Genomic DNA, 14084 nt, shown 5'->3' with positions numbered 1-14084 from the left:
CCTGATACCAAGACCCAAGCTGAAATCAAGAGTTGGACGCTTCACCAACTGAGCCACCCAGGCACCCCTATACCTCCTTTTGAAGCAAGTTCACTGTAAAATATCTAAAGTTTGGATTACTTAAGAGTAATTAATCAAGAGCAATTATTAAAAGTTTTATATCTGTACTTTTTTAGGACAATGTACATGATTTTTGATACATAATTTGGCATGTAAGTATCTTTTATGAGATATCTATTATAAAGCCAGAGATTTACTAAAAGGCAGGAAGAAAAAGCACAGAACACCAATCTTTAGGGAACAAATTTATTTTGATTTTTCTGAAAATATCAGTAACTATGAAAAACAAGCTAAATATTTGGCCATACCAAAAGCAAAATACAAGTAAAAACAACATTTAGAAATCATGTTTAACCTTAAATAAACATGTTTCAAGATACCAAGTTTAACACACTTTCCTCCACAGAGCAAAACAAGTTTACTAAACCACAACACTGGAGTTCTTTTTTAACTGACGTAACTTTAAAAAAAAAAAAAAAGGAAAGAAAAGAAAAAAATCACTCAATTCCCACCCTGGAATCTTGTCACTTATAAAACAACATGCTCAAATGTCAACGACAATAAAGTTGGGAAACCTGAAAATACATCAATGAATGAATGCAGATTCCAACAGAACACAGTGCTTCACAGCTGGGGAAGAATAGCTTTTGTTGCACTCGGGTCTTACCAAATACGAATAAACACAAGATTAAAAACAAACTACTAAATCAAAATCTTTCTGTAGAGTAGCAGCTTCCACAAAGCAAAAGGAATCCAGTTTTGCAGAGTTAAATGTTCGAAAAGCGTATGTATGGCCAACTTTATTCCCAGAGTCCCAGAGTCTTGCACTATCAAAATAAAAGTATCTTTGTCTTGGAGCAAGTCTGATGAAGGCACCAAAATCCTATCCTCCCTGTTCATGCAAATGACACTTAAAATGCTCTTATCATCCTTTCAAGATGACCTCAACACTCAAATACCTAAGATCTAGAAGAAAGTTCCAGCCTCATCTGCATTACCAAGGTCCAGTCCATAGCCTTTACCCCTCCCCCAAATCCTTCTAGTCTGGACCACTAGTTTAGGAGGATAAAAATATATTCCCATATTCCCTAGCCATTAAATAAACACAGATATTGGTGCAGGAAGACTCAACATTTATAATACTACTGAACTTTTCAAAACTTAGTAAACCTATGTCCAAAAGTGACTTTCACAGCCTCTTAATATTTATTCTCAATATGGACTTAATATGCAGCCCTCTTTGGTGTCTGTCTCTTCAGCTTTTTTCTGTTGTTTTACCCTGGAGGAAACCTTGAAAAAACTTCCAAATTAAGGGAACCCTCATTGCATGGGAGTGTGAGCACTAAGTTAAGGATATTCTTACTTCACGGAAACCCAGAACTATCAGACTATGACTCACAGAGTTCTTTTTCTTCTGGGGAAAATCTCAGGCTGAGATTCAGAGAAGAGGTTCCTCACCCAGTCATACACCAGTTTTAGGAAAAGGAGGGAAAATGCCATTTAATTTGGCTTTGCAGTTCTTCATGGAGAGTTTTAGTAAAGGCTTCAGACTTGTTGCTATCTTTTCTTCATTCTCAAGCCCAAGGGCTGTGGAAACATTTCAAAAGTTTGGCAAAGTGATAGTTCCAAAGAGACTGTTTCTTTTTAATCTGAGAATCTTATCACTTTCAAGAAAACATATTTTATCCAGGACCTTGCAGAAACTTGTTTTATTTGTTCATGTGAAGAAAAATGTCTACTAAATAGCCTAGTTTTTGTAGCCATCCTTCATCTCCAAAGCACTCAGCAAAATCTGGCCTAGTAGCTCCTTGTGTGTACTCTAGCAATTCACCTTTCAACTCAAATATCCTGTTGAGAACTCTTCCTCTGACAAGCCACTGGATTTCTGTATGTAGATTTATGTGCCCTTTGTTCAGACTTTAGTTTTGTTTCGTTTGTTTTTTTAAACATTCTTGTATAAATGGGTCTTTAATAAAGTTAACAATTTCTGCAGCATTATCCAGAACTTTCTCCATTTCATCTCCAAGTGTTTTATATCAGCACCTCTCTGTGAAGAAACCGGTGTGCTGTAACATCAACATCAGATTTTCTTTTACCAAAATCAGCAAAACTGATGAGCACCAGGAGTACGGATGGCAGACCTTCAGTCTTCAGATATAAATTTATACTGCCTTTGTTTTGAGAGGCTCCTCACAGCAGAAAAAGCTTTCTTGAATTTCATCATCATTTACCAATCTTACCAAGGCTCCAGTATGACAAATATTCGTGAACTGCTAACGCATCAACCCAAACAAAGAAGCTGCTGCTTTTCAGTTAATTACACAAACCTCGTTAGCATCAGGTGGCATAAGTTATTAAACTGAAAGTGAAGGCTTTTCAATTTCTCGTACTGTTTCTTGCCCTAGCATTTTTTTTTTAAAGATTTTATTTATTTATTTGACAGAGGTAGAGACAGCCAGCGAGAGAGGGAACACAAGCAGGGGGAGTGGGAGAGGAAGAGCAGGCTCCCAGCAGAGGAGCCTGATGTGGGGCTCGATCCCAGAACACCGGGATCACGCCCTGAGCCGAAGGCAGGCGCTTAACCGCTGTGCCACCCAGGCGCCCCTTTGCCCTAGCATTTTAACATTATGTTGGTACTAGATTCTTACCAACTATGTGAAATTTTCTTTTCTAAGTGCTGTTACTAAATAATTTGCTTCCTAAACCTTTCACTGAATGTGATTTTTTATTTTTTTAAGATTTTATTTTTAAGTAATCTCTACACCCAACATGGGGCTTGAACCTACCACCCCGAGATCAACAGTCTCATGCTGTACAGACTAAGCCAGCCAGGGTGCCCCTGAATGTGATTTTTAAAACAAAACTTCACTGTTTTGATATTCCAGATGCCATTTAAAATAACGAACATCTTTACTCATCAAATGGTTATGATTTATAGTTACAATTGCTGGAGCAAATGCTAGGTTTGTAAGTTGCATTCCACCGACAATATATAATGCAATAAAATAGCTTGGATTTAAGTCCATATAAGACCACTGAAAAGTAGCTTTCACTATAAAGAAAGAATTTGTGTCTCTTGTTGCACTGGCATACTGAAGAAACTCAGAAGACTAATTCTTCATCACTAACCTTATCAGCAATGTCTATAGTTCTATGTCTAGAATGGTCCTCTTCTATCTCACACCATGCCTTCAAAAATTGCAGCACTGGACCATCAGATTTGTAACAAATGTTAGTAAAATATAACTGGCATAATAACTAACATAATCGCAAAAAATAGAAAGGTTCATAAAAACAATTCAATTCTAAATCTGTAAGACCTATGTTTTTGCAATGTTTACAACAAAGTGGGAAGGGACAGCTGAGTTGCAACACATAAAAATTCCTCCCTTAGAATGAAAATGTCCCTATGTGTTTCTCTTTTAGAGTTTGTTTGCTCCCATAAGTCAGATGGCAGCGCAGAAGGGGAGGCTGGGGAAGGTAATCAGGAAGGAAAGGCCAACATTATCTTCCTTCCACCCTCCCCACCACGAAAGTGTCCATCATTATCCACAGCTTCTCCTAGCTCAACCAAATGCATGTGGGCCTAACTGTACCTGGCACAGGGGGCTGAAAAGATCTCCAACAGAACTGTTAATGGGGCTGCTCAATCACTGTTCACTATTGTGAGGTCAGCATTATGCAGTGCAGAAAGGTCAAAAACAATATATTTTTAGTCACAATTTTATACGGAATCCTAGCAATATCTCACCGAACACCATCTGAGAAACCCACCTGCAACACCAAATGAATTTTTTTTTCTTATGAGATGTCATTTTCATTCGACTCAGATCTTTCTGTGACTTGACTTTCAAGTTCAGGTTTAGCTCCTCCGTCATTCACCACCTGTGTCTCAGATCTTGGTTTTATCTGCCCCAGTTCCTCATTATTTTCTGGTACCACCTGCTGGTTATTTTTTCCTTCTACTGGGTCATGTTGACTTGATTTGTCACCAGATTCCAATTTAGCTTCTTTCCCATTTCCTGCTTGCACTGGCTGCTTTGGGTTAAGTTGTGATGGGTCCTTAGCACTCTTCACCACCTCCTGGAGATTATATTTTCTGAACAACATATAATCTTTCACAACACTCAGGCAACAGACAGCTTTAATGATTTCTACTACCACTGTGTACTGTGGATTGGTAAGATCCACTTTATTTTCCGAATTGAGGCTGCCTACTATTCCTGTAACAAGAAGAGGGAAACACTTAGAGGGAGAAGGATGCCATGAAGCTTGACAGATACAAATACAATCTTTCATCTTTCCGTTTGGGACTTTCTAAATCAATATATATACTAGTCTACTCTTCTACATGGACCTCAATCAAATTCTCTGGGCCCCTGGGTGGCTCAGTTGGTTAAGTGTCTGCCTTTGGCTCAGGTCATGATCTCAGGGTCCTGGAACTGAGCCCCATATCGGGCTCTCTGCTCAGTGGGAGTCTGCTTGAATCCCTCTTCTTCTCCCCCCACTCCCAGCTCGTGCTGTCACACTAATAAATAAACAAATCTTTAAAAAAAATTCTGTGAACTCTTTCAATAAATAAATAAAAATGAAATCCTGAGACATTTAATCAGAGTACTTTTTTACCAAAGAAAATTCAATCTTGATGTGGAAGATTTCATATCTACCTACCAGAAAGTCTCATATCCAACATATCACAATCTGTTAGGTTTGATATTATTTTAAGGATTTTTTTTTTTTTTAAATAATCTCTGCCCCCAACGTGAGGCTTGAACTCACAACCCTGGGACCAAGAGTCACATGCTCTGCTTGCTAAGCCAGCGAGGCACCCCTATTTTAAGGACATTTTAATATACTTCTTTTACACCCAAAAATAAAAGCCTTAAGTTGTAAAAAAAAAAAAAAAACAAAAAAACCATAAAATCAAGAATCAGTATTTAGTATTGCATACTAATGTAAAATTACTAAAAAAAACATACCTGCCAATTCTTTGATAACTTCTTCTCTATTCATGTGACTGTTATTTCGAGATTTATACACAATCTGAAATGTCCCTTTGTTTGGAGCTTTAAACCAGGGTTCCAAAAATGTTTCTGCATATTTTTTCATATCTTCTAAGAAAGCCTTGCATGTGCCTGAAATGGGTAACATACGTAGAATAACCCGAGTCTTCTTCTTTTTGGTTTTGTACATATCCTGGAGAATATGATGTACCAATTTCTCAGGTTCTAAAGGAAAAAATAAAATAGCACAAAGCAAACAAGTTAAGAATATAAACTCTCAGGCATTTTAGAACCTCTTCAAACTCTCTAAAATGAATTGTCATTGGCAGTGACCCACATCAACAGTATAGAAGAAATTACCATAATGAATATTAATAAGTCTAATCAAACATTTTTTCCAACTTTCTCCACTGCCTATGATGATTATTACTATATCTAATATGTTAACTCTTCAGCATTGTTACTGCTTTCACTAAAAACAATCGTTCATGAAGACACTGGAGTTAACATTTTTGTGATGTCTCATTTGTCCAACACCACCATACTACTTTCTTATAACAATAGCAACTACAAATGTAACATTAAACAGTACACTTTTTTACAAAACAAAAAAACCTGCAAGTCACTTTAAAAGATTTAATTCATCCACTGGTTAAGTTTGTACAATAATCTAGATCTCAGAACTCAGAGAAGCCCCAAAACCATGAATTACACAAGATCATGAAATGGTCCTTCAGCCATCCTCACTACCTACAAGTCTGTTTGGAGCCACTCAGTGTTTTCAATACTTTTAAATTAGTTAACAGCATTAAAAATCTAGAACTTCTTCAAATTTCCAACTTCTTTTGAAAAACCAGAAGATCTAGCCCTACAGGACTACATTCCAGATGGCTGGAGCCATTCCAAATTGGCTGGCACTGAAGAGCAGCTGCTCCTCTTAAACAAAGTATGTACTCTTGTCTCACCTAAAGTTACAAAGAAAATGGCAAAGCCAGGTTTCCACTCTTAAGCCAATGTGACGTTCACCACCCATTCTACCTTTCCGTATGTCTAGTGCTAGAACAGTGTGGAAAAGATCAATCAAATGATTAACTGAACCATAACCATCAAGCCATTTTGTAGGCAGTGTTCTGAGGCAAGGAGATGTCCAGATATTATAGGCTTAATAATCTTAAGGTTTATTAGTCAGACATACCTATTCCAAGTGTCCTGATGAAGACTACATTATTTGCTCCACTCTCCACTGACTGGAATCTTCTTAGCTTCATCTCTGTTGATGCTTTAATGTCACCAACTTCTTTCTTCAAGGCAGCCTCCACATCATCATCTTCTCCCTCACTTCCAGAGGGATGCTGATCTTTGTCCATAAACTGCATGAAACAGATGAGCAGAAACGCAAAAACAGCTCAAGTTAAAAGGATAATTAACTACCTATGTGAACTCTCCAGTGGCAGATGGATCAATACTGACAATAAAGCTTTTTATTAAGAAACTGACACATCGCTTCCTACAAAATGTGGAGGAAAAAGGGAGTTCCCTCAGACTGGCACATAGAATTTGAAAATGTTTTCAAAAACATCTTAACATTCTGGGACACAGGGTAATGTGCTCACCAGATGAATTAATTCAAGACAGACCTTAATCCCATCACTAGGTATCTTTGTGCCTAATAAGACCATCTCCTTTTGGTGAGATTATGATGAGGGAGCAGAAGGCAGACAGAGGACAAAGCCCAAGCTGACACCCCACAAACCCCAGCCCCCACCCAGGTGGGATATGTGTGACAAATCTCAGGCACTCCCGGCTGCCCTAAAGCTAAGGGAAGGAAAAACAAATGGTTAACTAACAGAGATCGCAATACAAGACATGAGTCTCCCTTGGTTTACAAAATGTCTGAGTGATTTACCAGAAAAAAAGCATTCTTATCAATAACTTAACTTCCAGAAGGAAACTCCCAACTGTCTTACTATTAACGCTTTACTAGAGGGGAAAAACCCTAACTTGATAAAGGCAAGGTCTCTAATCTTGTAGGTCCTCTTTAGCATACAAAAGCTCTTTTGAAAACCTCCCTTTTCCCTTACCTCCCCTCAACTCCCAAGTATATAATCAGTCACCCCTCACAGCCCCCGTGCAGCAACTCCTGCCCACAGGTCCTGTCCCCCTGCTTTAGTAAAACCACCATTTGCACCAAGAACGCCTCAAGAATTCTTTCTTGGCTGTCAGCTCTGGACCTTACCTACATTAAAAAACTACATCAACTAGACCAAAGAGTTATGGCATAAAAAACCCCTTACCTCTAGTCTACTAAGGAACAGGGAACAGAAACAGTAAAGAATTTTATCAAAGTACCAGTGTTAACAGGGAACTCACTTGTTGTCCAGTTCCCTGCCCCACCATTATTAGTCTGCAAGACATGCACTAATTAATAATTATACACATTTACGGAACCTTTATGCCAGTATGTATTTTATATACATATGCAACTTTTAGGCCAACATTAAGTACATTATCATTTTTCTTTTTTATTTAGCTCAGCAAAATGAAATAATACGCCCATGACCAAGCCCTAAAACTAGTAAATAATGGAACTTGAACCCAAATCCTCACTGTATTATCCTCCCCCTTTTAATTCATTGAGGTGTTTGTGTATGTATTAGTCCAGATCCTAAGCCAAGACTATAACGATTTCCAAACTGTGATGGGAAAATTAGGTTTTAGGTGGTATGAGTACAAAAGCTTTTATTTTTTAAAGTGTATTTACATGCGCATTTGAAAAATAACTAGCACTAGTACTAAATCCACTATTTCAGACACTGCTTAGGACAAACATCATTACAACCATGGTGTAAAAGTCGTGGTAAGATATGGCAAAAACTACGAGGACAAATTAAGTTTCCCTTACGAACTTGGACCGTTTACTTAACCAACTTGCGCTTCAGTGTTCTGGTCTACATTACTTCACAAGTCTAGTAGTAAACGTTTGAGAGCTTCAGAAACACAACACGTGGACCGCAGAATCAACCTATAAATAGGAACCACTATGATTACTAATGGGGGGAACCCCAAAGCTCCTAGTTTTTCAAGCACACGACCCGGCAGGGGTCTGCAACCCAGATATGGCAAAGAGGCGGCAACACAGGCGAGGCCACACCCCTTAGCCAGCTCGGCCACAAAACGCGCGCACGCGTACGAGAAAGCCGGCCTTGCAGCATTCCCTCACTACTCAAAGGCCGCTTGCACTCTCCCGGGCGCGTACCTTTTCCGGCCCATACATGTCGTCGCCGTATTCGTTGAGCAGGCTGTAGGCCTCCTCCACGCACTTGCGCTCGTTCATGTTGCAGGTAATGAGAATACCCTGTAGCCCGGGTTCCAGCTGCCGGGGCCCGCCGCCGTCGCAGCGCCGAGCCCGCTTGGCCTGCACATATTGAGTTTTGCCTTTGCGCTTTCCGCCGCTAGACTGAGGAGGCTGCTGGACGGGGGTCGACATGGCGCGTGAGAACGGAGGCTAGCGAGAAACGTGTTTCTCCACTGTTCCCGGCTTCCTCGCCTCTGCCGGCGCGAGCTGGCTTACGTCATGCGTGCGCGACGGCCTCCCCTAGTCCCGCCTCCAAGTTCCAGCCGGTGCTGCGCGGGGTCCTAGAGCCGGTAGGTGGCAGGCTGTGGGGATGTGGTACGAGGCCCGCCTCTCGCGACGGTTGACGGGCACTTCTTACTGCTCACCAGCCCGTGCTCTCTGGAGTTCCTCGGAAAGCGGCCTTTGGGTGGAGCCGCTCTGTAAACGTACATGCTGGCCTCCAACTGGATGTAGATAGTACTTGTAAAGAACGGTTTCATTTACCATTCATATTCTCAGATTCCTTCAGTTAATGTTTATTAAGTACCTATGTGCTAGTTATGGACCTATTAAATACTAAGGTTGGCAAAGCAAGACACTTCATATACATCTTGTCCTTCTAGGCCAATGTTTCTTAGAAGTCACTGGGGGCCTTCCAAACCTATTCTACTTACTTTTTGCTCCTGGTGGAATGTGCATAATCAATAGACTTTAGTACTCCTGTTGAAGGACCCCCCAGAGGTACAAAGAAAGGACACAAAGTATAAGGAACTCCTAAGTCAGAGACTTGATTACCAGAATGAGAAATATAAAATACAGGGAAACCTGGACAAACTTCTTAGCATTAAATTGTCACTACGGGAACATTTTAACTTGTAAAATATATTTCCATTCATACCCAAGATATTGTCTGTATCAATTTCTTCACATACTTTTGTTTGACGCCGATGTTATAACAAGTGACATTTTGGTGAATTATGGTTCCAAGTGCACTTGGTTGTGGAGTGGATGGTAGCAGAAAGTCAGAAATAAAGAATAAAAAAGTCAGAATAAAGAGCCTGCGTCTCTCTAATTGACATTCTTGTGACTCCCATGACAAAGTAATGCTGATATGAAGTAATAGTCTAGAAATCCATATACATATAAAAGAATTTTTGCTACTAGTAAGGGTAAGTATTCATATTCTTTTCTCCAATGAAATATATCTTGCTATTTTCTTTTCTTCTTATCTGTCCCCCAAAATGTTTAAGAATGCACTTATTAGTCCGGATAGGTAAGCAATCCCTTCATAGTTAACATCATAATATCCCCCATACCCGAAAGTCAGGAATCCAGCTCCTTATATTTCATGCAATTAAAAGTCAACTTGAACTTTATAAATCCCTTGTGTTGGTGTTCTGCCTTTGACAGTGTATTGCTTTGGTGAGCAAAGGCAGGAACACTGTGCATTTTGCTGACCTAGATATTTCAATCTCACATTCTGAGATTTAATTGTTATGTGTGAAACAACAAAATACTAGAAAGAGGAAAAGTAATTAGCCTGATGTTGAACTTGATGGTTAACTGGTTTTTTTCTTCATTATATGTATATGTAAGCACGTATGTATATGTATGTGTATAGTTGTATATATACATATATATGTATGTGTGTGTATATACATATTCTTTGTATAACCTTATCTTTCCTGAGGTTCTTTCCCTTAAATTACTAATATTAATACTACTGTTCCTGATTAGTGCTAGGTGTTAACTGCCCTATTCCACACTGCAGAGGACAAATGGAAAACATTAATCTCCCTTTCAGGGTGCCCCCTTCTGGCCAAATATGGAAGCGATTTCATAAGAAATGGAATCTGAGGAAGTGTTTTCCAATGTCTTTATTTAATACTGTTACTCTAGGGGCGAAGGTAGAGAAATAATGAGATTCTGTCACCAACAGGGGAAGACTGGGGTAGAACACATACAATAACCACCTATGACTACTTCCTCTTGAGTTTTTGTCTACATTATGGTTGACATTTATTGTTTTTGTTTGCTCAATAAATGAACCCCCTTCTGTAGAAGGAGGTAGAATCCATCTTTGGATAAATCTGAGTGGAAAGCAGGCCCACCTTGCATCATGGAAGCTTGAAATCTCAGGTATCCCTTCTTCCCACCCTGTAAAGTGAGCACATCACCACAGCTTCATCAACTGGATGCTTCTGTCTGGGACTGAGAATTGGAAGCAAATGGGTAAAGAGGCAGTGCCTGTTCAGAATTCATCCCGCCAACGGCAGCGGCATCCCAAATCCAGTATCAACAGCTTTGCAGCCACTCCAGAAGTGGTGGCAGTGCCAGACTTTCTAGAACAATGATCTAGTTGCAGCCTCCTAGCTCCCCCAGCCATCCTTGGCACCTGTTCCTTCAGCCTTCCCTATAATTCTGTCACCTTCCCACAGGATTCCAATAAGTACCTTTCTAGCCTAAATGTGCCGGAATATGTTTCAATATTACTTACAACCAAGAATGTTGGCTTCTGTAAGTGTTTCACACTGCTTTCTCTGGGGTCTTTTTATCCATAACTTTAGTAGCTTCAAAAGTGCTCCCCATACTCACCTGCAGCTACTCCTCAGACACAGAGTTGCTGCCAGATTTGAGTTCAAAGAAATTCTAAAAGAGGGAATCTAAAATTGCACAGGGGCACTGAAATAATAGTCACTAATCTTTGGTTCTAACCCTGGATCTACCACTATTTCCAAAAATCTTGTCATCATCTTATTTTTTCTTCCATCTATATAATCATAATCAGCACAGCCTTTACTTTTCAGAATGGAAATTTCATAGCATAGAGTTCTGGAGGTCCTCAGCTGATTATGAAGAACAGTTTCATTATGCTGGCATTGCTGGTGGTATTTACAGGCATAGAGCTGACTGAAACTCGTTCTTATTTTTCTTTTCATCTTCAGTGCCTAGCGTAGTGCCTGGTCTATAGTAAGTACTCAAAAAATGCTACTGAACATTTGAACTCAACCCCAAAAAATGTTCAGTAAAGGAAAAAGGTTAAGACTCATGCTGTTAAGAAGGGAAGTATACCAAATCCAGATCACATAAAGCCCCACCATAGGAGCTAAAAAAGAAGCTAGGAATTAAGAGAGAGATTTCCCTGACAATGCTGGAAACACATTTGTGTAAAGTTTCTAGTCATGTGAACTTTCACCTCCTTCGGTTACCAGTCATGGTCAGTGGTCTGGTGTCTATCACTGGGCACCAAGGGCTCTGTGATATGGCTTGTAATGGTTTAAGGAAGGAATGGAGGAATGGTTTAAGACATTCTAAATTCTCTTTCCCTTTCTCTTCCTAACCTTAAAAGTTACTGCCATGTAGTTTCTACTTGTATGTTGAGGACGGAATCCATCCTGGTCCTGAACACAAACAGCAAACACTCATAGATTTTGTTTGTGTTCTGACTGCACTATCCACCCAGCATTTCCTGCCTTATTCTCTTGTTACCCAGCATTTTCAGGGGATAGATGTCTTGACACAGTAACCCTGGTCACCTGCTGACTTGATTTTTCTACACCTGCCACCCTCAGAGTTGGTATTATGTGTTTAATCAAGAATCCAAATTCTAAAGCCAAACCAGGTTCAAACCCCAGTTCTGCCATGTTCTGGCTGTGGGACTCCAAGCAAGTTTTAAGTCAAATTTCCTTATTAGCTTAAAAAAAAAGTATTTATTTATGAGGGAGAAGGGATAGAGGGAGAGAATCTCCAGCAGACTCCATGCTGACTGCAGAGCCCAACATGGGGCTCAGTCTCACAAGCCTGAGATCATGCCCTGAGCTGAAACCAAGAGTCAGATGCTCAACCAACAGAGCCACCCAGGCGCCCCCCCCAATTTTTTTAAATTAAGGTAATAATAAAATACCCATTTTCTGGGTTACTAGGAGAATTCATTAAGATCAGGCATGACAAGTGCTTAGTTCATAGTCACAGTTCAGTCAATGTGAACTTAAAAACAGCTGGTTTGGGGCTCAGTTGTGACTCACTGAGGTCTAGTATTTTTGGTATTAGTATCCATTCCTCAACCCAACCCCCTGAATGCATTATTTGTCCCCTAATCTCTTATCTCAGTGTGTCACTTATTGAAAGCAAAATTTAATCCTTCTAGGAAGGAGGCCAGAAGGGAAATAAATTTTAAAAATAATATAGTGTGAAGTGAAATAGGATAAAATACATAACACCTGCATGCCCTTACCTCTGCCACCTGGCTCCTGCCTTCCATTTGATTGAATGACACCCCACACCTTTCACTGGTTCTGTGCCCACAGCACTTGTGCCACACATGCACTTTCATTACACCTCAAGTTGCACACGAAACATGCCCAACAGCCTGAGCCCCAGATTGGAGCCTGACTCTCAAGCCACGTGAACTTGGGTCTATCCGTGGGGAAGCCACATTTGGTCTGGTTCTTTGTTCCCTCCTGCATCTTTGCTCAGCCCTGCTGCGTGTCCTGAGCTCCTGATCCCAGCGTCCCTCAATGTGCTTCATCCCACCACTGCTGGAGACTCATTTTGACAGGTATGCTTCTCTAAGGCAAACTTGGCATTTTACGGACATAGGTTCTTGAGGGCAAAAGTGAATAAATCTCTTTCCCTCCAATTTTCTTTTCCAGTTTTATACCCTACACTGCATGAGTCTTTCTCCTTAAAACTTTTCCTGAGGATTCATGGGTACTTCCTTCCTACTTCTCTGAGATTTGGTTAAATAATTTATGTCTATGTTAAAATTGAATTGTTTTACTATTTAGTTCCACTTCTTTGACCACTTCTAGATCCTCCTCCTGCTCCTCTTACTTTCCACTTTAGTCAGTGCTCCTAGAATGGATCCCTAAAGGTGGAATTTCGGACAGTTCAACAAGTTAGAAATATATCCATTTGGAACTGAAATCATCTATGAACTGCACACTCCACCAAAGCCTAACCCTAGCACTGGATAAAGTACAAATGCAAGAAATATAAATTTCAGAGTAGGTACAGTACACGTTTAAGAGTTCAGGGTGACTGAGGTTTAGAGGATCTTTCAGCACAGATGAGACCTAAATAAGAATCTACATGAGTGGTCAGGCTGAATCATTTATATTTAAATTAAAACTTGAAGGGAAGTCAATGAGAATACAGCATTCAGTGTACAGATGAACAGAGACAAATTGATTAAGAATATACATTGAGAATCAGAGAGTTGGTTTTTTTCATTTGAGAGAGAGAGAGCAGGGAAGAAGAAGCAGACTCCCCACTGAGCAGGGAGCCCGACTTGGGGCTCTGATCCCAGGATCCTGGGATCATGAACTGAGCTGAAGGCAGACACTTAACTGACTGAGCCACCCAAGTGCCCCAAGAGAGTCAGATAGTCTTGTGTTTAAATACGAACTCTACCACTTTCCTAGGTCTCAAGACAGTCTTGTGTTTAAATACTGACTCTACCACTTTCTAGCTCTATGACCTTGGGCAAATTAACTGTTCTAACCTCATATTCCTCATCTGTAAAATGGAAATAACTATAATATATATTTTATAGGCCATTGTGAGTATTGAATAAAATAATTCATACTAATCACACATAGAAATATTCAATAAATGTCAGCTACTGCTGTTTTGTTGTGACTGTTGGTAATTGGGAGGTTTGGTGAGGTTAATTTATAATCAAACAA

At 39.9% G+C, this 14084-nt stretch overlaps 1 protein-coding gene across 2 annotated transcripts; it reads right to left on the bottom strand.

Annotated features, from left to right (window-relative positions):
* Positions 1–292: 292 nt before the first annotated feature.
* Positions 293–13889, bottom strand: LOC113249845 (THUMP domain-containing protein 1). 2 transcript variants are annotated; one of them, XM_026491295.4, is made up of 4 exons: positions 8320–13889; positions 6259–6433; positions 5040–5288; positions 293–4283 (listed from the first exon to the last, which is right to left on the bottom strand). In XM_026491295.4, exons 1-4 carry the CDS (start codon positions 8548–8550, stop codon positions 3862–3864), a joined length of 1077 nt encoding a protein of 358 aa, XP_026347080.2. In that variant the 5' UTR covers positions 8551–13889; the 3' UTR covers positions 293–3861. The 2 variants fall into 2 exon arrangements, with proteins under 2 accessions (XP_026347080.2, XP_048080615.1); XM_048224658.2 differs by having other exon boundaries at positions 5040–5195; positions 8320–8654.
* Positions 13890–14084: the final 195 nt, after the last annotated feature.

The sequence above is a fragment of the Ursus arctos genome, unplaced genomic scaffold (genome assembly GCF_023065955.2).
Source record: "Ursus arctos isolate Adak ecotype North America unplaced genomic scaffold, UrsArc2.0 scaffold_2, whole genome shotgun sequence".
NCBI classification, from domain to species: Eukaryota; Metazoa; Chordata; class Mammalia; order Carnivora; family Ursidae; genus Ursus; species Ursus arctos.
The sequence above is the reverse complement of the archived record's forward strand: the minus strand, read 5'-3'. Positions and strand labels throughout refer to the sequence as shown.